The sequence below is a fragment of the Morchella sextelata genome (assembly GCF_020137385.1).
Source record: "Morchella sextelata strain SCLS chromosome Unknown scls_25, whole genome shotgun sequence".
Taxonomy (NCBI): domain Eukaryota; kingdom Fungi; phylum Ascomycota; class Pezizomycetes; order Pezizales; family Morchellaceae; genus Morchella; species Morchella sextelata.
Genome location: NW_025408640.1, coordinates 922359 through 946455, shown reverse-complemented (window position 1 = coordinate 946455; position 24097 = coordinate 922359). Strand labels below are relative to the sequence as shown.

Below are 24097 nucleotides of genomic sequence, written 5' to 3'. Positions count from 1 at the left end.
TCCAAACCAGTCCGCAACAGCACCACCGCGAACTCTAACTTAGCTTAGTCGAGGGTGAATATTAGTCCCGTACGTGCTTAGGAATCTCGGCCAACACTTGAGACTTTGCGCAACTACATCCAGTCTTTTTTAGTGGCTCGGCGGGGTCTTGGCCCCCTGTCATTGCGCCCAGCAACCAGCTCGTAGGTCAAATTCGAGGAATTTGACCTCCGCCACGTGCACTTTAAATGCTCATAGCTCAATCAATATTGCTCTTAAACTGATAATCCTAGATTATTTAGAAAGCCAGCCTCTTGGGCTTCACAAAGCGTATCCAAAATCTTAGAGCATGACTGAAAATGACTGTTGTTTGACGGTCTGTTTTATGTTTGTTGCTGTCAGTCTGTAGCAACCGACCGTAGACATCCAACGCGAAGGAGTCGGTAGCAGAGGATGATCTGCGCGAACAGGGGATACTTCCGTGCTCCCCACTGTGGCTGATGTGGCTGAGTAGCGGTCACCCAACAAACTTTTTTTCGTCCATCACCAAAACTCAACCAGCAACTTCTTTGTCCCATCGGGAAATTCTTTATTCATTTTATTTTTCTTTATTCCTTTTTCTTTCCTTTTTCTTGGCCATTTCAATTCTCTTTCATGCAGTGTTAATTTCATTGAATTTCCGGGATATTTCACAAAAGGCTAGATATATTTCACTTTCTAGAACTGTCTCTACTACTTGGATAGAAAAGTTGCACGGCGATAAATAGAGAGCCAAAGTGGAAATAAAACAAAAATCATACGCCATAAAAAATACAAGTGCCTTGTCACATCCCTTTTACGCACCCGTACCCACCTTGACAAAACCTACCCCTGTAACATTGCCAAGGTTAGCCGAGCGATCACAAAAGCTTGTTGCCATACGTCTAGGCCGCATAAAGTAGTGAGGAATGTTACCCTACATGCTTCCTGGTGTTATTCCAACGTCAGACGTAGTGAGAGTTAATTAATTAATAGATACCCGTAATCATAAAGTTAAATAAACCTCGACTCTATCAGTATATACTCCCCCATGTTCCAAACGCAACATAAATATGACTAGCACCCAAAGCGTACCATCTAATTACGAAATGTCCAACTACTCAGGCTACACCTCCTACTCCCGAGAACAAGATGGATCCTCCCTCGGCGGATGAGCTCTGTCACTTCGGCGACCCATAACCACACACGACGAATACCCACGGATATACGGAGTCTTTCAAATGGTACCCCGGGGCTTTCAAGTCCAATGCAAGACCGGCAAAATGAGAGCTGGGGAGTTAAGTCTCCGGAAGTCTGTTTCAACCCAACGGCTATCTATCTATCGCCTCATGAGGTATGTCAGCTGTGCATCTACTTCACCGAGTCCTAACTAATTAATTATGATAGCTAAGGGGGTGTTCCTCTATATCAATCCTTTCGGAAGAAGCTGTCAACGCCAACGGTCACCGGCTACGAAGGTCTCAATGTGCGAAGCGAGTTCAGAGATAAAACGTTGTAATTCCAGTACAAACAAAAAGCAAAAAAGTCATTTACGCTACATGGAGAAAGAAATAAATCGAACAATCGCGTGGAAAGGCACCGGCCAATATAGGAAACACGACAAGATAAGAAATAGAAAAAGAAATACTATCCATACACATCAACCACAGATCCTATGTTTTACAGTCTTTTCATCCTCCTCAAAGAAGCCCTCTATTTGTCGAGAACATCGTTCGCAACATGGAAATACTCGGTAGCAGCCTCGCGCTTATCCAAGACATCGTTGGCGACGTGGAAGTATTCCTTGGCCGCCTCGCGCTTATCCAAGACATCGTTGGCGACGTGGAAGTATTCCTTGGCCGCCTCGCGCTTATCCAAGACATCGTTGGCGACGTGGAAGTACTCCTTGGCGGCTTCCCTCTTGTCGAGAACATCATTGGCAACGTGGAAGTATTCCTTTGAGCGCTTGTCAAGGACATCGTTGTCGAAATGGATGTACTCCTTGGCGGCTTCCCTCTTGTCGAGAACATCGTTGGCAACGTGGAAGTATTCCTTTGAGCGCTTATCAAGGACATCGTTGTCGAAATGGATGTACTCCTTGGCGGCTTCCCTCTTATCAAGGACGTCGTTGTCGAAGTGAATGTACTCCTTTGCAGGGGCACGCTTGTCCAAAACATCATTGGCAACATGGAAATACTCCTTGGCGGCTTCCCTCTTATCGAGGACATCGTTGGCTACGTGGAAGTACTCCTTTGAGCGCTTGTCGAGAACATCATTGGCAACGTGGAAGTATTCCTTTGAGCGCTTGTCCAAAACATCATTGTCGAAATGGATGTACTCCTTGGCGGGCTCCCTCTTGTCGAGGACGTCGTTGTCGAAGTGAATGTACTCCTTGGCGGGCTCCCTCTTGTCGAGAACGTCGTTGTCGAAGTGAATGTACTCCTTGGCGGGCTCCCTCTTGTCGAGGACATCGTTGGCTACGTGGAAATATTCCTTTGAGCGCTTGTCCAAAACATCATTGTCGAAGTGAATGTACTCCTTGGCTGGCTCCCTCTTGTCGAGGACGTCGTTGTCGAAGTGAATGTACTCCTTGGCGGGCTCCCTCTTGTCGAGAAGGTCGTTGTCGAAGTGAATGTACTCCTTTGCTGGGGCACGCTTGTCCAAAACATCATTGGCAACATGGAAGTATTCCTTTGAGCGCTTGTCCAAAACATCATTGTCGAAGTGGATGTACTCCTTGGCGGCCTCCCTCTTGTCGAGGACGTCGTTGTCGAAGTGAATGTACTCCTTGGCAGCCTCCCTCTTATCGAGGACATCGTTGTCGAAGTGAATGTACTCCTTGGCGGGCTCCCTCTTGTCGAGGACATCGTTGGCTACGTGGAAATATTCCTTTGAGCGCTTGTCCAAAACATCATTGTCGAAATGGATGTACTCCTTGGCGGGCTCCCTCTTGTCGAGGACGTCGTTGTCGAAGTGAATGTACTCCTTGGCTGGCTCCCTCTTGTCAAGGACGTCGTTGTCGAAGTGAATGTACTCCTTGGCGGGCTCTCTCTTGTCGAGGATATCGTTGTCGAAGTGAATGTACTCCTTGGCGGGCTCCCTCTTGTCGAGAACGTCGTTTGCAACATGGAAGTACTCCTTTGATGCTTCCCTCTTGTCAAGAACGTCGCCGGCAACGTGGAAATATTCGGTAGCGGCCTCACGCTTCTCAGCAGCTTCTGTGGGACTGTTAGTATGCTGATATAAATGTATTGAATCGGAGGAATACAAACCAGGAACCGGGAGAGCAAGAACGTGGGAGCCAAGAAGGGCGAGAGCAGCGAAAGAGAGTTGGTAACGCATTTTGAATGATGTATTGGATGTTGGAAAGCCGGAGACTTCTTTGGTTGAGAAGAGTAGAAAGGATGTTTGTGTTGGACTGTTGAAAGGATGTGATTGTGTTGGATGAGGGAGAGAGAAAAGACGGGTGAGAGGTGAGTTTATATATCTTCAGATCACAGAGTCTACGCAGCCATAAGAGTTACTAAGATCAGCAAATTTGTTAGAACTTCCGAGAATATCTCATCTCTAGCGACGGCAGGGCAGTTCCGCCCCTCTACCGCTCGCTTCCAGGAAAGATACCGGGGGTGCTTGAGCATTGAGTTGACATGTAGAGTCATTGCGGACAAGCTTTACTCAACGATACCCCACACCTGCCTAATCACAATGAATGCTGCACTCTGATCCGCTTTGAGTTTCGGTCAATGGTCCCCCCCCCCCCCCTTCCTGCAGAGGGGATTCATTACTGATACTGCATGATTATAGCCCCCACCACTGGATGCCCTTCATCGGAAGGTCACCATATTCCAAATATCCCTCTCAGTACCGCCGGATATTCCTATCTTCGGTCCCGGGCTGTCTCGACATCATCAGAGCCGACTGCTCCAGACTAACGGGATAGCACACCTTCCAAAAAAAGATATCTTATTCGGCATCTTTACTATCCATACGTGTTTCAAGGAGCCTGCTCGGTGAATTGATACTCAGTAACGCTTTGCTTAACCGTCACAGCATTTCTAGTTGAATTAGTGTTTTGAGGCAATTATTACAATATCTCTGTCTTCAGACTAACGAGGGATCGTCAATTGAGAACGTGGGGGCACTTTGCTTCATAATGGAAGGTGTCTTTGTTCGTATCTTTTGTCCCTGTGAACGGGACTAATCATGATACCGAGGAGCGTCTTCTACAGTACTAGAGTCAGTCAGCTCTATCTCTCTTAGTAAAGATTACTATCTTTGGAGTGAATTAGATGATTGATGACCGGTCTTTCCGTACCCTCATACGTATTTCGATCGGCATCCTTGGTCAGGAATGTAGACTGAAGGTTTCTATCATTTGCACCGCCACATCCGAGATTGTAGCAGTTACAATCGACCAAGGGTATCATTCCAGGATTCTTGCACTATCAGACCCTGGTATATCGAACATACGCCCATCGATTTAATCAACATAAGCTCAGACAAATCAACCCCCCTTACCACCACAGGAACTGGCAACGTTTCACAGCATTTCTCGAGACATGGGGTAGTCAACGGTCCTGCAAGATAATCAAAATATCTTCCAAGTTTCTCATATCACCTGCCTATCATACGATGCCAAGTGCAGCGTCACAATATATCAAGCTGGCAAGCTTTCCAGCCTTCTCCTCTCTCCCTTCTTCCCCCCGAAGGACGCCCTCCCTCCCTATCCACAACCTATCCCTCTTTACTATTATTGCAATTTTCCTTTTTTTTCTCCCACATTCACGATGTTTCTTACGAAGAAGGGATACCTCCCCATGACCAAGAAGACTCCCGCCTACCGTGATGAGTCTGCTGAGCATCTTGTGGGCGAAGAGTCCTCGAGGAGCTCCAGCTCGGAGGAGTTCGTGGTCCAGGAGAAACATACCATGTCGAGCATTTTGCCAGGCCGCAAGGGACGCATTTTCTTCTTTCTCAATGTTGGGTTGTTCTGTGTTTCGCTGGTTGTCTTTGGGGCCTCCTATAGCTACACATATCGCATGCGTAACAATGTCAATAACGCATTGTTGAAGGGGACCAACTACTACTGTGGGGACACCTTGTTACTCATTTCTCTGCTAGCACTACTGACTCATTGGAACAGCTCCCCTCCTCAAAAATGTTAACATCCCGCTGTACGATACCCGAGTCAATGGCTCACTCCTCGACATGGACGGCAGCATCTACCGTGCACCCCCCAGCCCCGAGGTCGACGCAGCCTGGAACCGTGTTGCCGACCTCCGTCCCACCTGGATCACCACCGAGGACGTGATCAAGCTCGGCAAAGGTAGCCCGCACCCCCCGCCCACCCTTCAATTCCCTTCCACATCAAACTAATCTTACCCTCCTCACATCTAGATCCCAACCGCACAGCAAGATACCCCGACGACTTCGGCCTTGGCCCCGACAAGCACATTGCCGAGCTCGACGTCCTCCACCAGATCCACTGTCTCAATGCCATCCGCCGCGATCTCGACTTCGAGTACTACTTCCGCGCCAAGTACCCCGACGGCCAGTTCCCCGAACTTCACAGAGTGCACACCTCGCACTGCCTGTACATCATTCTGCAGCACCTTATGTGTACTGCCTCGACCGATATTGTCACACAGGCGTGGGTGGAGGGCCAGACTCACCCGTTCCCCGACTTTAGCATCAACAGGAAGTGCAGGGATTTCGATGCCATCCTAGATTGGCAGGATAAGAATGTTGTTGATCTTGAGAAGTTTAAAGCGCTAAGGAAGCCGGAGGGTCATGTTCCGGCCAGGATGAGTGAAGAGTTCAAGAGGATGTTTGGTGTTGAGGACTGGGATGGGAGGGATCATGATCATGGACATGCGGGGGCTGGTGCTGCTGCTGGGACTGGTACTGCTGCTGGGGGACATGGCGAGCATGGGGAGCATGGTGAGCATGGTGAGCATGCGGGTCATAGCTGAGCGGGATAATTGGAGCTGTGTGCTTTTTTAGTGTATTTTAGCTATAGGGCGTGTTTCTTATCATCAATATGTTATTATTAGTTTGGTTGGATTAGTAGCAATATTAGCGTCATGCCTACCCATCTTATTGCAGTCAAGCCTTTCGTCCCGTATCTATCCTAAACCAGTGAAATCATTTCAATTAACGACCACATTCACCCCCGGCCCATACCTAGCCACCTTCCTATTCTCCCCCCTGTAGCGCCACAACTGCTCTAGCATATATACCACCTTTTACCCAATATTAGACCGCAGTCGATCACACCCCCAGCACCAGTCACTGTATGTGATTCCAGATCCCATGCCGAATTCGGCATCTCAGATATCTCAGCACTCCACCCGCAGCCGACCCCACTCCCGGGCCCACCAATGCAGAAAGTGCCACACCGCCAAGGATGCTGGCGATCATTCTTCTTTTCTCCCCTCTCACCCCTGTACGCCAAGGCTCGGTACACCACATGCAGGTACCGGGGGGTGTGGCACGTGGGGGTGGCAGCTGGGAATTCTCCTATTGGCTGGATCGCGGGGGGTCGGTGGGCGGGTGTGTGGTTGATGGGTTAGTGGTGCCCGAGTTGTTCCGCAAGTACAGTCAGGAAGGGGAGGTGTTAAGTAATCTGGGCACTGGGGGGGTGGGCGGGTTTTGGGAAGGTGGGTGCTCTAGAAGGAAGATCGTGTAGACTCGATCTAGATATCGATGTGGCGGTTGATTGCAATTGCGGTGGTCGGTAGTGTACGGTACGGTAGGATAGCGTGGGGGGGTGCAATTGCAATCTATTGATTGATTGATTGATTGATTTTATTGCACTCTGGCCTTTTGGTGGCTGTGGCACAGCGCGTTCCCCAGAGATTGCTCTTGCCTAGCTACTACTAAGCTGGCTAGCTAGTGATGGTAGCTCGTATGATGCTTTCGCAATCAGCGACAACAACATGGTGATGATAATCACGGGGAATTGGGCCGGATCGACGTATTGCAATTGATAGGAATAGATAAGTAAGCTAGTTACTTTTTTGCAAAACCGCCCGCCCCCACGAGGTATTTGCAGGCTGCTGTGGGCTATCTATCCAACGCTTACCCTCGTGGAGGAGGTGTTTCAGCAGATAATAGATATTGTATAGGTGCTAAATAAACACAATTCACAGTGCGTTGAAGCTCACCTACGTATAGAGGTGGTAATACGAATCATCCCGTCTGTTTCAGCAGAGTGATATTGTCATTGCTTAAAGATATTGCGCTTGACGATGATGATACAAGTGGGCAGGATAATTACAACTGAAACTATAATTATAGTTTCTTAATGTCGCTAGCTTCCTTGGCGCTAATATAGTGAGGAGATTGATGATGACTGTGTGCTAGCGAGGGCCAGGGGTAGAGAGGGTTCAGTCATGGGATAGCACTCGATATTGGCAATTTCATATCGACCATGCAATACAATTAACATCTACCTAGCGAAGAAACCATACAGCACCCTCTACCACCCCAGACCTGGTAAATACAAACGAAATCCCCCACTACACCACCGCAAACACACACTCACCAGCCACAATGAACCTAACTCAACCCAACCCAACCTCACCTATCTGCAACCGGGAAATCAAGACAACCCTACACAACAGCAACCGATACATCACCACCAAATCAAGCCTTCAAACCAAACTTCCCCGCATGCACCCCCTGCGAGCAGGTGATACGAGATGCCGCTGTGTGTGCGAGAACACCGGTGAAGATAGCAGATCCTAAGCATCCGCGCCCACTGCCGGTGCTTCCTTATTTTACCGAACCTGCTCATCCCTACCTTCCCAACAATACCATACCATACACTATACTATACTAACACGTCCATAGATAGATCACGGGGTTTAGCGCTGTTCCATGCCGGAGAGGGAAGGAACGGGATGACGATGGGGATGGGATGAGGTCTGACCGCCCAGCGCAGGAGATGATGATATGCTCAATTGGCTGAATTGGCCAGCTGCACCACCTTGGCGCAGTGGTTGAGCTTGCTCTACAAGAGTCTCTGCAGCGGTTCTGCAAAGATGATTACTGTGCCGCGTTAATTCTTCAAACCAAGCTTTTGAGGAGGTTCTGTGCCATGCAGGGGTGTGCAGTAGATGCCGCGCAGAGGAAACGTCTACAGGCACAAATACACACACACTGGCAGCTGTCACAATCCGTACATCCAAGGAGGCTTGCTGCAATTGGCAGCCAAGATTCGAAGGCCGGAGTACATTCAAGGAGGTAGTTGCAATTGGCAGCCAAGATTCGAAGGCTGGGCGTTGGGTAGTGCTGACAGACAGCCACCGGTGTCTCAGATAGCTGTTAAATGAACGCGTAGCGAATAGGGCATATCGCCAAGATTACTTTGCGCGTGGTGGATTAGTTATCGGTCGCGAGGGCTGGAGGACGTTGCAGAGTCGACAAATTACACCTGTACAGTCACGCAGCAACAGCTCCAATCACCACCATACATGCCCTTGTGCTCCAACGGCTCTACAGCTCATCGTCATCTCAACCACCAGTAATCTCACTCACCATGGGCCAGTAGTCACCACAACCACACCGCTAGCGGTCAGTTGCTTTTAGCCACACCCTAGCACACTGTCTGTACCTACCCCTGGACGCTACCCCCGATCCGGCCGTTTCGTTTCCTGGTTACTGCGAGATTAGGACGGGCAGATTAATTATCTAGCCACCCTCCCACCTTCCCTGCGCGGGAGAAGTGGGTGATCAGCACCCTAAACCGCTAGCCGAGGAGTGGTGGTTTGCGGAACATTCAGATAGCTGAAGATGACCGGCGATCAATGGTTTTGGATGCGAGACAAGACCGTGCAGCACAGTAGAGTGTGACTAGTGAGAGAGCTAGAGCTGTGATTACCACGCCACAAAAGCCACGAAAGCGATCGCGAGAGTCGCTAAGTAGCCAACTTCTTAGGGTGAGACATGAATTGAAGCTACTGGATGTTTAAAAAAAGATGGCAATTGCAATTTTACTTGTGTGCCTGTTTACTGGCAGATAGGCTGTTTGAAAATACGGGTTTGACCTTTATTGGTGAAGCGCCAATAACAAACAAGCCTCTATCTAACTCAGCACCCCATGATCACGGGGGTGCTAATTATCGCGGTCGAGAACTTCTGCCAATTAACCAGCCTGGCCATCTCGGCCTCACGCACAAGGAAAGCCCGACATTACCCTACGCTAAGCGAGCTGTTAAGTACCTGCCTTTGTGATTAATTAAATCGGCTCCTGATATCGGCTGCTGCTAAGGCAACGCCGATGGGCCCTATTACCCCCCTCGGGGTCGGTTTTAGGCGTACGGCCGGTTAGTACTCGGGCTAGGTTAACTTGGCTACGGGAGTGGCTGAAATAAGCTCCTGCCAGATGATTTAGGCTGTGGCTTTTCGGCAACGGGGAGTTGCATTGGCAGGGACCGGGGTGGGGGGAGATTGAGACGGGCAGAGATTGAGACGGATACAGGGTGCAGTACAGGCACAGATAGAATAGTCGCGGATAGCTGGAGAGAATGATAATCGATTCGCCCACGGCGGCACTCGAAGGTACGAATAATAATACCGAGTATGACTATGTTGCTACTACGTTACCTGCCACTCTAGTCCTCAAGGTCGCGTAATTATCCTCACCCCCCCCCCCCCCCCCCGGGGTCCGGTTCTCCCCCGGTTGCGCAGATCACTTTGGCTCCCGTTTTGCAACGGCCGTGGGTTGAGTGTTATCGCTACCATCACACTTCCTCCCCTAGCTCCCCCGGTGAGCGAGCAACTGAGTGATAGAACCTCCCCCCCCCCCCCCCCCCCCCGGGCCCGAGCGCTAGGCAGCTAGCTGAAGACTTCTGATGAGTATCATCGTGGAAGCGAAGCTAGAATTGCGCTCGTGGCGGTGTGGCCGGAACTCGGAAGCTGCGTTATTATCGTCGCTGCTGGTCGCGGAGTCACGCCGACGAGCAGCTGTGGCTGGCCAATAGTAGAAGTCCGGATGTGGTCGAGTGCATTGATTTAGCGTGATAGTTGTTGTTGTTGTTGTGGCTAGTCAGTTATTGGAAGGTTAGTAATCACCCCCCAGGAGACGAAAATAGGTTGGGCAGGTGGTGGGCGGGTGAGATGCGGAGGGGATGGGGGCGGAGAGGATGGGGGCGGGTGTGGGTGGGGGTGGGTTTGGGAGGTGGGAGGGTTGGGCCGAGGCTGTTGCGATGCGGTGGTGTGGGTCATGGGGTGTCACTCGGATTCGAGACATTTTTGACATCGTGGTGGTTCGGGAGTCTTGCTCGGGTTGAAGTTGTTTGGGCATTATGGGATTTGAGTAAATTCATCGTGTGAGTAAGACTGTCCAAACCTTTTTTTGTACCGACCGCGAGTAGATGCGCAATATCTTCAAATTCGTGATAAGCTGGCAGTTGTGTTCGCTAATAGCGGGAGAGAGGAATAATTCACATCCGAAAAACCTCAAACGAATTCACAGCTTCACCAACCCGTAGACACCGTTGATTCTATTACAGCATGGCTAGCACACATTTAATTTCAAATCAGGCCCGCATCAAATCCAATTCCTACATCGACCCTGTTATCCCAACTTCTCACGATCGCAGACCGAACACCTAAGTAGAAGTAACTAGTGCCTCAAGAAAAACACTCAACTTGACAAATTTTGCTAAATATTTCACAACTTTAACAACACGTATAAAACACCATTGATTCTATTACGGCATGTCTAGCACCCGTCTAGTTTCAAATTAGGTTCGCCTTAAATCCAATCCCTATATTGACCCTATTGCCCCAATTTTTCACGATCGCAGACCAAACACCTAAGTAGTAACAGCTAGTGCCTTAAGAAAAACACTCAAGTTGACAACTTTCATGATTTTGGTCTCATGGGATGAGTTTCTGCTACGCGGGCGTAAAGAATATACATAAACTTATATCTGCGGGATAGTGGCTGGTGGATCTAAATTCCTACGCCGGCGGGTAGGTGACTGCCTGTGACCGAGTGATAGGGCGTGTCTTAAATACCGGAATCATGATTCCGAGTAGATACTAAACTTGTTACGTACCTTTGAGAACTACAGGATATATCAGCTACCGGAGGATATCACAGAGTGGATCAAAGGCCCGTTGATGAATCTATGACCGAGAAAAGAGGTTCTTCAACGGTAAGTGTGGTTTGATGATCTTGGTAGTTATAATTGCTTTCCGTGATGCAATTGGGTACGGGTACTTTGATAGACAACACTTTACGATTAGATATCTGCGGTTTATAAAAAACGAAAACTGGTATTCTTATTGCTAAATTCGCATCTACATACACAACTACGAACCCACAAAACGCCCATCCCACCGCCAACCACAGCACAGCCGCAAACCCCCCACCACCAAAGCTACTCCCTCCCCCCCTCCTCCCCATCCTCCTCCCCATCCACCCTGACATAGCCCTCCCTCGCCTCCCCCTCCCCCTCCCGTATCCTCACCCCCATCACCACCCCCCCAACCGCCACAAACAAGCCCGCCGCCACGATAAACGGCAGCCCCACAAGCACCCCCCCCCACGCCATCCCCACCGCAAAACACCAACTCAGCGCCGGCCCCGCCACCAGCCCCCCCACCATATCCGCCACCGCAATGGCCGTATACAGCCTCCCCACCTCCTCCCTCCTCACCATCCCCGTCACCAAGCTCCTCGCCGCAGCGCCAAACCCGCTGCCGAGCGTATACACCCCCAGCCCCAGCACCATCCCCGCCGCGCCCGGCGACACGCCGATGACCCCGAAGCCCGCCGCCATCAAGGCGATGCTGACGCGCGCGATGAGGAGGTCCTTGGCCGCGGAGGTGTATCCGAAGCGCGAGAGCAGCGCCGTGCCGAGGAAGGGCAGCAGCAAGAGCAGGAGCAGCAGGTTGATCCCCGCGCGCAGGCTGAAGAGCATGTTTGCTGTTGCCAGCGGCCACGAGTACCGCTTCGACACGTACTGCAGCAGCATCTCGAGGGCCTGGCGCCCGATGGTGGCGACCAGGAAGGTCAGCACCAGCAGCGCCGTGTTCAGGTCTGCCAGCAGGAAGGACAGCACCGCGCGGTAGTCGCTCTCGCCTTTCTTCTGCTTCGGCGGGGGGGCCTCTTCGTCGTCGGCGCCTTCGGCGGCGGTGGTGGCGTGCGTGGACTTGGTCTCCGGTAGTAGGGCGGCGATGGGGATTCCGACTGTCTGGATGGCCAGGCCGGCGAGGAGGGGGATCCAGACGTTGCGCGACATGAGGAGGGAGCCGAGGAGGGGGGCGACGAGTTCGGAGAGGAGCACGCTGGCTTGGAGGTGGAAGAAGAGGGTGCTGCGTTGGGCGGCGGGGGTCACGTCGGCGATGATCATGAGGATGAGGGCGGAGCCGACGGAGGCGCCGCCGCCGAGGGTGTAGAAGAGGGAGGAGAGCCAGGTGAGCTTTATCGGGAGGGAGAACCAGCCTGTGGGGTGTTTGTTAGTGGCGGTGGTGAGGAGGGGAGGAAAGGGGGGGAGGTACAGATTAGAAGCACCCAGGCGGAGGAGAGGGATAGACCGAGAAGGGTCAGCATGAGCATTGGCCGCCGCCCGTAGCGGTCGGCCATGACGCCGAAGGGGATCGCGAGGACGACACCTACACACACACACATTAGCACCCATGCCCACCACCCCACCCCACCCCACCCACTCCCAACCCCCATCTAGCACATACCAGGAATGTTCGAAAACAGCGTCTGCATCCCATTCAGCATCGCAATCTCCCTCTGCACACTATCCACCTTACACAACTCCTCCGGCACACCCCCATCGCCGCCAATCAAGCCGGGATCATTCTCGCGGTAGTAGTCGAGACACACGATGGACTCGAAGAGCCGCACCTGCGGCGCAGAGCTGAGGTAGCCGGCCATGTCGACGGTGACAATGATGACGAAGCATAGCAGGGTCGCGCGGAACTGCACGTTGGATAGTTGGTGGGCGATGGTCGTGCGTAGCGCGGCGGGCGTGGGGAGCGTGAGGCTGCGCAGGAAGGGCTTGGTGGGCGTGAAGGGGGGGAGGACGTCCTCGTCGGCGGCGGCGGTGTGGATGGCCATGGTTGTGGTGTGTGATGGGTGGTGTCTGTCTCTGTCTGTCTCTGTCTGGCTCTGTCTGGCTCGAGAGAGGGGGAGAGGGCAGAGGGTGAATTCGAAGACGATGAAGCTCGAGGAGAGGATCTTGGGAGAGGTGTCGGTGAGCTTGCTTGCAATTGGGCGAGCTGTCGTGGTTCGTATCGAAACGGATCCCTGCCATCGATATCGAGTGACCGGGATATCATTGGCCGTACTGTGTTATCACGGATCTTATGATAGCGCTGGTTGCTGAGACATCCGCTAATCAACCGGGGTGTTACTATTTGTGTCTGCATTGGGAATCTACTATTCTGCCCCCCCGTGCTAGTCCACACTCGGCTAGCGCCGTGCTGATAGCAATGCTCGTAGCACCGGATTACTCTCCTGCCGATCACGGGCAGGCGCAACTCGCAACGGCGGGTAAAACGGGACCTCTCAACACAGTCGCCCTCCAGCCACAAAGCTAGCACTCACTCCCCCATATGCATCCCCATGCTGACTGGGTACGTACACGCACATCACTAATATTACTCTCTCTCGACGACTGCCGGCTCTTCGGTGTGTCTCCGTGAAGAACATCGGTGCAATTGGACCTGGGTGTGGAATTACCTCCTCCTCTTGCTCCTCCTCATCACACTGCCTGAAACCTGCCAGCCCCCCGTAAACCCCCCCCCCCCCCCCCAGGCGACGTGACCCCCACCTCCCACCCCCCCCCACCGCGACATCCAAATCCAGCAGCAGCGCAAACAGGAAGGTCGCACAGCGCACAGCACACGTCAATAGAAAGCTCGTGCGAAAACCGCCCATCTCGTCCACTCTGCACGCTCTGCACGCTCTGCACGCTCTGCACTGACAGCAGCACAATCCTCACACACATACCCACGATCCTCTAGTTCTATCTATCTATCTCTCTATCTCACCTCACCGCAGTGCTCATCCCCACCGCCATGACCACCACCGCCTCCCCCCCATCCCCCACCGCGCCCGCCGCCACATCCGACGACGACGCAACCCTCTCCCTCCTCGCCGCCAGCTACCTCCACAGCCCGCAACACCTCCACACCTACGTCCTCCCGCAGTTCCGCCACCGCCTCACCCTCATGTCGCAGTTCGCCATCCCCGCCGGCTCCAAGATCCTCGAGCTCGGCTGCGGCCAAGGCGAGACCACCCTCGTCCTCGCCCACCTCGTCGGCCCCACCGGCCACGTCACCGGCGTCGACCCCGCCCGCCTCGACTACGGCCACCCCATCACCGTCTCCGCCGCCCGCGCCCACATCCTGTCCTCCGCGCTCGGCGGGCGCATCGCGTTCCACGCCACGGACCCGCACGCGTACCTGGAGGCCCTGCCGGCGGGGCAGGGCTTCGACTTTGTCATTTTGAGCCACAGCCTGTGGTACTTTTCGTCGAAGACGGCGGTGCTCGAGAGCCTGGTGGCGCTGCGGCCGTATGCGCCGCGGTTGCTGGTCGCGGAGTATAGTTTTGAGGGACGCTTGGGGGAGCAGCGGCCGCATGTGCTGGCCGCGAGGTGTCAGGCGGTGTTTTATGATGCGAAGACGGCCGAGCAGCGGGCGGCGACGGAGCCGAATGTGAGGGCTGCGCCGGCGCCGGCGGAGGTGAAGGAGATGGCGGGGAGGGCGGGGTGGGGGGTTGTGAGGAGGGAGGGGATGGTGACGCCCGGGGAGGATGTCAAGGATGGGCAGTGGGAGGTGAGTTGGGTGTGTTTTTATAAGCAGTTTTGGGACGAGGTGGAGGGGGTTTTGGGGGGGAAGGAGGGGGTGAAGAGGGAGGTGGAGAGGTTGAAGAGGGAGACGAGGGGGGAGTTGGAGAGGGTTAATAGGGAGGCTGGGGTGGCGGGGGAGGAGGATGTGAGTAGGTGCAGGACGATGGATGTGTGGTGGGCGGAGTTTGAGAGGGTGTAGATGTATGTGTATGTGTATGTGTATGTGTATTTAGTTTGTTGCTTGTTTGCGATTGAATTGATGTTCTGTTTTGATAACCGTGTCCGTACCTGCGCAGCGCATTGTGAGATAAATGACCACTTGTCCCTATTCAGATCATAGTAATATCTATCTCGATGCTTATTAGAAAAAAAGAACCAGAACTGGCTACAGCCCCTTCGCTGCTCCATACGTATATGCCATCAAGGTTGTTACTTTTCCACTGCGATCCACGTTTTGGTTAAGACTAACACAACGACCCTGCATATAACTACCTACGTAGGAGTATAAAGAGAAGACATTACTGTATCAAGTTCGTAAGCAGGTACTGCACGGCATTGTATGTCCCCGTAGATATAGCAAGAACCAAACTACTGGATGAAACTGAAGATGACAATACTAGAGCTTCCAGCTTTACACGGTATTATCGAGGACAGGTTGTCCTGCCACCTATTAATTCCTTTGCGGTGAGTGCACAGTTGTAGTATACGTAACTAGCAGTAATGTATGCCATACAACAGCATATACGCAGCTCTCGCACGTAAACAGCATTATAATACCACTTGCTTTCATAGCCAGTTGGCCACACCAGTTGCTTGTGTTGTCCTGCCCCGTTCTAGTCCACACAGACAGTGTAGTTGGCAATCGAGTGATAGTGCCTTATTGACAGCATTGATGGTGACAAAACGGCACATGAGCTAGGCCTGGCTGTCGTTCGAATCTACCATATGTTCATCTGAGAATATGAACATCCAGCCATGTGTAAGTAGCTGTTCCTGCATGTAAAGAAGCGCAAGTATATACACTTCTAGTGGAAACAATACACCGAGCAAGTACAAGTATCGAGGCCATTCTCAAAGCTGTAAGCAACAACCTCCACGTCCAAAAAGCGCTCGATTCGTCATCCAACGCCCCCAAAACCTACTGCCTATACCTACCAACCTTCCCTCTCTCCCAAACCCCCTTCGCTAACGCCCATATCTCCCTCACCCCCCAAAAACCAATCCAACTAAACCCTAACCCTGAACATGCGGAAATAATTATCTTTAAACGATACCGGAAAGCTCAGACAAAGTGCGAGGTAGGAAGTATCGCGCCTTGTGAGTCGTTTCATACTGATTTGACGCTCTGGATTCGTGTATTGGTGTTGATTATGGGGGGGTAGGGTGGTTGTGAGGTAGAACCCTAACCCTGCGATTGGGGCTTTTTTTTTTTCTTAGTGCGTGTAGTCTACAGATGATTGGTTGGTTGGTTGATAGATGCTTGCAAAGATATCAAAGGGGTTTGAGGTCTGGCTGCTGCTTTGGGGGTGAAAATTCCCCGGGGGGGAGGAAAGGGTGGTGGGTGCGAGTGAGGGCGGGTGATTGGAAAAACGAGACGTGAGGTTTTCGAGGCTTTGGCCATGTCTTTTGTAGTTGTTGACATCTTGGAAGTTTGGGGGGGGGGGGGGGGGCGGGGAGGGGAGGTAGGGGGTTTCTTCTCGGCCTGATGAAGATGGTGTTCGGGTAGGTAGGTAGTGAGATGGGTAAGCCAGAAAGCTCGCACCGTAGCCGCGTTGTCACTAGAGAATTTCTTTTTTTTTGTTTAATCTATTAATTGTATGCAGACCGTAGTGTCACTAGAGTTGTTGAAAGTATACGTATACAGTCAGTGTGTATTCGCACCCCCCCCCCCCCCCCCCATGCCAGTATGACTGTAAATCCCCAGTATCGAAAATGCGTATGCATTCCCGCTTTATCAAGTATCAAGTTCGTCTTTATACTGGACACCTTCGTCGAACCACACACATGCACATCCAAAACGCCCCAACCCACGTTGTCGGAAATTCAGGGTTGGCGGTATTAGTGTGGCCCACGAGGCCGCTCGAGCTAGGCGAGTGGAGACAATTGCCTCGAGATACCTCTGCCTAGCATGGCGGAGTTTGCTGTTGAAAGTAATGTTTCTATAGGAAAATATCTATCCTGATGAAAAAACATGCCGCTAATAATAGTATGATATCTAAATCTCGAGTATCTTGAGGCCAGCAGGAGGGTCTGCTTCCCTTGTGGACCCCCCCCTGCCTTGAGCTCTCTCGAGTGTCAATGCCTCGTGGGCCACGGTAAGTGGTATAGGTGTGGGACACGTTACAACGGCTATATACGTGGTTGTAACCGATTAAGCATATCTGTTAGCTTTGAGATCCTAAGGCTAAGCTGCGGCACCGACTTCCCAACCATCACTCTCATCTTCCTTCTTCCGGGGATTAAGAGCAATCGAGCCTCCAGACCCCAGATAGCGAGACCTCGGACATTAACAGCCTGAAAACCACTAATACTCAGCAGGTAGCCGCATGTAGACTGGTCTGCAGCGATTTCGGAGTGAGATACGTGGGGTGGACTAGTCTGCAATTTCCTGCGTCCAACAGAAGCTCTGAGGGGAGGGGGTGGGGGCAGTTGGTGGAAACGCTTTAAAAACAAAGCTGGGAGTGTATAATCTGGCTGACTTTACTTTCTCATCACAGAACCGCTCGCGAATGTCTAGTAACAACCCGAGAACAAGACTCCGAATATAACCACAAACACAGATTTATTACTGCGTCCTGAAATAACTGCCAGTTGAAAGAAGAATCCCTCTGCGCCGACCTCCGCCGTGTGTGGTTGGCTGGTCGGCCTTTACGTAAAGAGGGTTTGTTGTCCTGTCTTGCTGCCCTGTTTTCTTTGTTTAGATTAGCTACGGCCTCTTCTGCTACTTTCTCGCTTTTACTGGCAGTAAGCTGTGTATTGTCTCATTTGTCACCGTTGTGAAGAACTGCGAAGGCTGCACCTAGAGATTTGGAGTATTTGTGTAGTACGCAAGGGCTGGCTTGGCAGGAACGCGGTATTTCCTGTTGTTTCAATCATTGGCCCTCTCCCAACAACGTCACATCCCTGAACAAGAAAAACGTAAATATCATTAAACTACACAACTACATAACATAAACCACACAACTACCTAACATAAACTACCTCAAACAAAACCTCATTACACTAACTCCCCCCCACCCTCCCCAGCCTCCCCCGTCCCCCCACCTCCTCCACACTCCCCCCATCCAGCACCCTCCCCCCCTCCATCACCACAACCCTCCCATACCCCTCCACCCCCACCACCCGATGCATCACCGCCACCACCGTCCACCCGCCAAACTCCCCCTCCACCACACCCCCCATCACCCTTTCCGTCTCAACATCAACACTACTCATCGCCTCATCCAGCACCAGCACCCCACCCCTTCCCCCGCGCTCACGCGCCTTCACGACCGCCCTGCCCAGCCCAAACAGCTGCCGCTGCCCCACGCTCAACCGCCCCCACTCCAGCTCGTCGTCCAGCCCCGCCAGCGGCCGCCCGGCCCCCACCAGCTCCAGCCTCCGCAGGATCCGCAGCAGCTCACCGTCCGGGCAGCCGCCGGCCAGGTCCAGATTCGCGCGGACGGTGCCGGGGAAGGCATACACGTCCTGCGGCACGACATTGAGCGCGGCGCGAACATCGCGCCGCCGCAGGCTGCGCGTGTCGATGCCGCCCAGCGCGATGGTGCCCGACGAGGGGTCGAGCAGCCGCGTCAGCGCCGCGAGCAGCGAGGTCTTGCCGCTGCCGCTGCGCCCGAGGATGGCGGTGCGGCTGCCGGCCGGGAACGACAGCGTGACGTCGGTGAGCACCTGCGGGCCGCCCTCGGTGTACGCCGCGCAGACAGCGTCGAACTCGATCCCCGGCGCGCCGGCGCCCGGCCAGCCTGCCGGCGGGTCTGCTGCGGTGGCAGAGGCGTCGTCTTCACGCGGTGTGGTGCGCGAGAAGGTCTCGAGGCGGGCGATGGCGCCGAGGGAGGTCTCGAGCGCGGTGTAGGAGACGACGAGATTCTTGAGTGTCTCGCCGAGGGTGGTGATGTTGACGAGCGCCAGTCCCACCGCGCTGGTGCTGAGCATGCCGCGGCGGCCCACCGCAATGGCGATGATGGTCAGTGCGAGGCCGGCGACCATGAGGTCTAGAACGACGTTGAGCCACACCTGCACGCAGTAGAGGAGGTAGAGCGGTTTCTGTGATGTGTTTAGTGCGCGGTTGGTTTGCGCTGTGAGGTGTGTGGTGGCGCCGTGGGCGCGCAGGGTGGGGAGGCCGGTGGTGGCGGTGAGGAAGATGCTGTAGAGGGGGGATTTGGAGGCGATGTCGAGGAGGCGGAGCTGCTTGGAGGTGCGCAGGTAGAGGTGCTGCAGGGCGTAGGTTGTGGCCAGGAGCAGGGGGAAGGCGGCGAGGATGAAGGGGGAGGCGGCGGCGATGAGGGCTAGTTGCGTGATGAAGGTGAAGAGCTCGGCGGCGGTGTTGAGGAGGGAGAGGGGGAGGGTGCCGTCGACGAGGAGCATGTCTTGGCTGAATCTGCGGGGGGGGGGGGGGGGTTAGATGGGGTGTAGTTGCGGATTGGGGGGGGGGGGGGGGCGGGGGAATACCTGTTTGTGGTGGTACCGGTGTCGATACGGCTGATGTATGGGAATGGAGCACTGTCACAGCATTAGTCCACCAATCCTCATTCCCCTCACATACAGAAACACACCTCATAACGGTCCTCAACAACTCCCGGTGTAGATTCCTGCCCGACGATGCTACGACCCCGTGGAATAGATGCCTGTAAAACCACTATTTAGCACTGGCATGAGCACAGAATGACGATAAGAGTGCTCACCATGCCCAGGCACACAGCGAGATGAAGGCAAGAACGTTAAACATCGCATAGATACCCAGGTAGTATCCAATGCGCTCATTCGGATGCGCCGCATTCGAGTTCGACCACCACGTCAGCCACTGGTCTGCATTGATCAACGCCCGTTAGCAAAGCGCACCAGAACCTCTCAACCGGAGGTCCAGCAAGACAGCCCCCCCCCCTCAACAGCAAACCTACCGGGAAACTTCAACAACACCCCAAAACACACGCCCCCGAACAAAAAGCACGCCGAGTTCAGCCTGCCAATACTCTTGAAGTAATACTTATACACATCCCTATCCCTCGTCCTCTCCTCCTCCACCTCCTCCTCCTCTTTCGGCGCCTCCGGCCTTTGCTCTGTGGCCGCCTCCCCCTCTACGTCCTCCGCTTCGTCACCCGCCTTGGACTCCGTGCCCGTCATCAGGCCGGCAACATACCCGCCGCCGGCCAAAACCTCAGCGGTCGGCCCCTGCTCCGCGATGCGCCCGTCGGCGGAGAGTGCGATGACGGCGTCGGAGTAGCGGAGATAGCCCACTGCATTTTTACATCAGTACATCGTTCTCCAGAGAGCCGGAGGAGGGAGGGGGGGGGCTTACCGCCGTGAGTAGCGAATATGACAGTGGTGCCCATACGCCGCAGCAGGCCGTCGGAGCCCCAGAGGCGCTCAAACAGCAGCTCGACGGTGGCGCGGTCGAGGCCCGAGAAGATGTCGTCGAGGAGGAGGATCTCGCGGCGGGAGTAGACGGCGCGGGCGAGGGCCTGTGTTTCTTGATCAGCTCTCACTCGATACAACTAGGGATTGACTGACTGGTTGCGGAAGGGGGATGATTGGTTGGAGAAAGGGAATACTGTACTCACAACCCTCTGTTTCTGCCCGCCGCTCAGCCCCACCCCGCCACTGCCAACACTGCCCATGCCCGCCACCTCCCCGTCAATCCCGCACGCCCGCACAACAGTGCGATACCAGTCCTCATCCCACTCGCCGGGCCCTACGACGTTCGCCCGCACACTATCATTGACCAGCCAGGCCGCCTGGTCACAATACGCCACGCGCCCCCGCACACCCACGCTGCCACTGATCAGCGGCACCTCGCCCAGCAGCCCCCGCAGAAGCACGCTCTTCCCGCACCCCACCGGCCCAACAACCATAACCGTCTGCCCCCGCCGCACGGCCACATCAACGCCGCCGACAACCTCCACGCCGCGCCACCCCCAGCTTCCCCCGCGCACGACCACCACCTCACCGTCACCTAGACCCGCGCCGCTGCGGTCCGCTGCGGCCACCTCGTCGGCGGCCAGGAAGGCGCTGATGCGCCCCGCGCACGCCCACGCCGCACTCAGCGCCGGCAGCGCCTGGAACAGATGCACCAGCGGCCCGGCCAGCAGCGCGATGACAGTCAAACTCGTAAACAGGCGCTCCACATCCAGCGTCTGCCCGCGCCGCTTCGCGACCCCCGTAAACGCCGCAAACACCACCACCGGACTGAAGATCAGCGTCGCATAACTCAGCCCGACACTGACCACCACGCTACTCCTAAACCCGCCCGCCGCGGCCACCTCTTTATCGCGCAGCCCCTGCAGCACGGTACTCACCGCGCCCTCGAGGTTCAGCAGCTTGATGGCCTTCAGCGAGCCCAGCGTCGCCGCGGTGGTGGAGACCCGCGCCTGCAGCGCGCGCATCCACGTTGTCTGCAGTGCGGCGCTGCGGGCGGCGACGAGTGTGGAGAGGGTTACGCAGACGAGGGCCAGCGCCACCATGGCGAGCGCGGACAGCCCGACTTGGCGTGTCAGTAGGTAGATGGCGAGGACGCATTCGAGCGTGTTGGCCCAGGGCTCGTGCGCGTATTTGAGGCCGGACAGGATGCGCTCTGTGTCGGTGGACATGAGCGTGAGGGCGCTGGTGGCGTCGGGGTGCGGGTGGGCGGGCCTCTGTTTCTCCTTCTCTTGCACGGTGCTTGCAGCTGAAGCGGAAGAGGAATCTGACATGGCTTTCTCGCCTGTCCCCGCCTCATCCTTGGTGCTGCGGCTATCGTTCTCCCCCGCCGCAGACGCAGGGGCCGCGGCAGAGGCGGCCTTCTCAACGCCCGCGTCCGGCACCGGCACGACCAGCAGCTTCTCCCACACCAGCGCCACCAGCCCGCCGCGCACCGCAACCATCAGTCGATACGTCATCCAATTATACCACGCCGTGCTCACCTACCGCCCCCCCCCGCATCTTCAGCTCTCACTCGTGCCACTCACACCCATCAAAGGGGTTCCACCCCCTCGTGCCTCGGGGAAAGAACAACTTACAGCAATACCGCCATACACAACGCCATACGCGCCCATCAGCGCCCACCCCGTCTGCACCCCCTCCCCCTCCCCCTCCGCCTGCAGATACCCCAGCACCCTGGCCACCAGGAACGGCTGCGCAAACGTAAAGCCCACCAGCGCCACCCTCGGCAGCACCGGCGCCAGCAGGGGCCGCCACAGCGCCGCCGCCGCCGTGACCAGCAGCGGCCGGTGTGGCGCCCGCTTGTATGCTGCGGCGAGGCGCGGCGAGATTGCCTCGGTGGTGAGTGCGGTGGGGAGCGGCGGCAGGGTGGCGAGGGTGAGTGTGCTGCGGTAGCCGGTGCGCAGGAGCGGGAGCAGCCAGGTGAGGAGGGAGAGGGCGATGGGGGCTGCTGTTTCCTCGGGGGGCGGGGCCGTGGAGAGCGGGGTGGGGGGCGGGAGGGACTCGAGGGTTAGTAGTAGGAGGGAGGTGGCCAGGCCTGCGGCGACGAGGGAGGTGGGGAGGGGGGTGTAGGAGAGTGTCAGTGTGCGCAGGTGGGCGGATGTGAAGAGGAGCTGTAGGGGAAGGTAGGTTGTGAGTAGGGCGTCGGGGCGGGGGCTGCGCGTGTGTGTGAGGTGTGAGAGGGCGGGGAGGAGGAGGGAGAGCAGGAGGGTGAGGGTGGCGGCGGGGATGGAGGCGCGGGTGCGTGGGTGCAGGGATGTGGTGGTGAGGAAGGCGGTTTGGAGGGCTATGTAGATGGCTATTGTGGCCTAGTTGCTGTTAGCATTTTCAGACACGAAAGTGACTCAATTAAGCTGTGAAGATCCACCGCCCCCCCCCCCCCCCCCCGCGGGCCCTGGGCAACAAAAAATCAAAAAGAACGAAAGAGAGAAAGAGAGAGTACATACCCCCTTCGCCCACCACCTCCACCCGCGCGCCACACCCGTCGGTTTCCTTCTTCTCAGCAGGACATATATCCTTGGTCCCGCCAGGAGCACAAACAGGCCCGCGGGCAGGATGGTGAGGACTGTCTCGGTGAAGAGGAGCGTGAAGTCGAATGAGCGGCGGCAGGGCGCGACGGAGGGGCCGAAGGTGTCGTCGAGGGCGGGCGGGCACGGCATCTTTGGGTTGTTGGTGGAAGTGGTAGTGGTGGGGAGGAAGGGGGGGGGGGATTATATGGGGTGGAGGGAGGGAGGGAGGGTGGAGGTAGGTGGGATTGGTGTGTTGGAAGTCTTGGGAGTGGGAATGGGTGGGAATGGGTGGTGGGAATAGTATGGTAATGCTGGATTGGATGGCTGTTTGGAATAACTTAATTATTATTTCAGTATATGTATAGCATTTGAGTATTTCATAACATAATGACCGCTCTCACCTCGCCATCCCATCCCATCCCATCCCATTTAAACCACAACTCCAAAATCCCTCTCCTCACTAACTCTCCTCCGCCTACCCACCTCCTCCCTCCACCCAAAAAGCCAATTCCGACCTCACCCACCACCAACACCACCACCACCGTTATCAAAAAACCACACCCACTATCATTGCACCCTCACCACCTTCCACGCCAGGCAATCACACACCTTCCCCAAAAGCCACAAGCGCCGGCACCACCCCCCTGTCCCCCTCCCCTACCTCCTATCCCCTGTCGACAGCTCCCTTGTCGTCCCGCCCCCACGCAATCAGTAATCAACGGGCGAAATAGTAGCGACAAGGGTGCGCTGAGACGTGTGGAGTAATCTCGGTACTAGTCTGGGCTTCTGCAGGGTGTGACGGTGGTGACGGTGATAGGTGGTGGCTATGGGGGTTGGGAGACGGTTTTTTGTGCTGGTGGGTAATTGCAATTGGGGGTGTTGGCAGTGGAGGTCGGATCAGGTCGAGGGATAGTGAGCTACACTGACTGACTGACTGTACTGGGAGCTTCGTATGATGGCTAGAGATAGAAATGGAGATCAGCAAGCTCCCGATACGAGGCAGAATTGTGCAGAATCAACAGCTCCTACAGTACAGCTAGGAGTAGCATACCTGGTCTCAACACTCCCGCGTTATGGTGCATGAGTAATCATTGACACCCCCTTCACCGCCAAAGGCCATTCCTCCCTCCAGTATAT

At 54.9% G+C, this 24097-nt stretch overlaps 5 protein-coding genes across 5 annotated transcripts; 2 read left to right on the top strand and 3 right to left on the bottom strand.

The window, feature by feature from the left end:
• Positions 1–1710: 1710 nt before the first annotated feature.
• On the bottom strand, positions 1711–3339 carry H6S33_008182 (uncharacterized protein; the record flags this gene model as incomplete). The annotated part of the gene is made up of 2 exons (XM_044839540.1): positions 1711–3215; positions 3270–3339. The coding sequence occupies 2 exons, from the start codon at positions 3337–3339 to the stop codon at positions 1711–1713; spliced, it is 1575 nt and encodes a 524-aa protein (XP_044688373.1).
• A 1445-nt stretch (positions 3340–4784) lies between these two features.
• H6S33_008181 (uncharacterized protein) lies at positions 4785–5969 on the top strand (the record flags this gene model as incomplete). Its single annotated transcript, XM_044839539.1, has 3 exons — positions 4785–5085; positions 5141–5323; positions 5395–5969. 3 exons carry the CDS (start codon positions 4785–4787, stop codon positions 5967–5969), a joined length of 1059 nt encoding a protein of 352 aa, XP_044688372.1.
• A 5421-nt stretch (positions 5970–11390) lies between these two features.
• H6S33_008180 (uncharacterized protein) lies at positions 11391–13084 on the bottom strand (the record flags this gene model as incomplete). The annotated part of the gene is made up of 3 exons (XM_044839538.1): positions 11391–12457; positions 12514–12627; positions 12706–13084. 3 exons carry the CDS (start codon positions 13082–13084, stop codon positions 11391–11393), a joined length of 1560 nt encoding a protein of 519 aa, XP_044688371.1.
• Positions 13085–14046: 962 nt separating this feature from the next.
• On the top strand, positions 14047–15018 carry H6S33_008179 (uncharacterized protein; the record flags this gene model as incomplete). The annotated part of the gene is made up of 1 exon (XM_044839537.1): positions 14047–15018. One exon carries the CDS (start codon positions 14047–14049, stop codon positions 15016–15018), a length of 972 nt encoding a protein of 323 aa, XP_044688370.1.
• Positions 15019–18041: 3023 nt separating this feature from the next.
• Positions 18042–23110, bottom strand: H6S33_008178 (uncharacterized protein; the record flags this gene model as incomplete). Its single annotated transcript, XM_044839536.1, has 9 exons — positions 18042–19416; positions 19488–19538; positions 19592–19663; positions 19721–19844; positions 19937–20272; positions 20335–20497; positions 20597–21934; positions 22031–22759; positions 22898–23110. 9 exons carry the CDS (start codon positions 23108–23110, stop codon positions 18042–18044), a joined length of 4401 nt encoding a protein of 1466 aa, XP_044688369.1.
• Between the last annotated feature and the right edge of the window lie 987 nt (positions 23111–24097).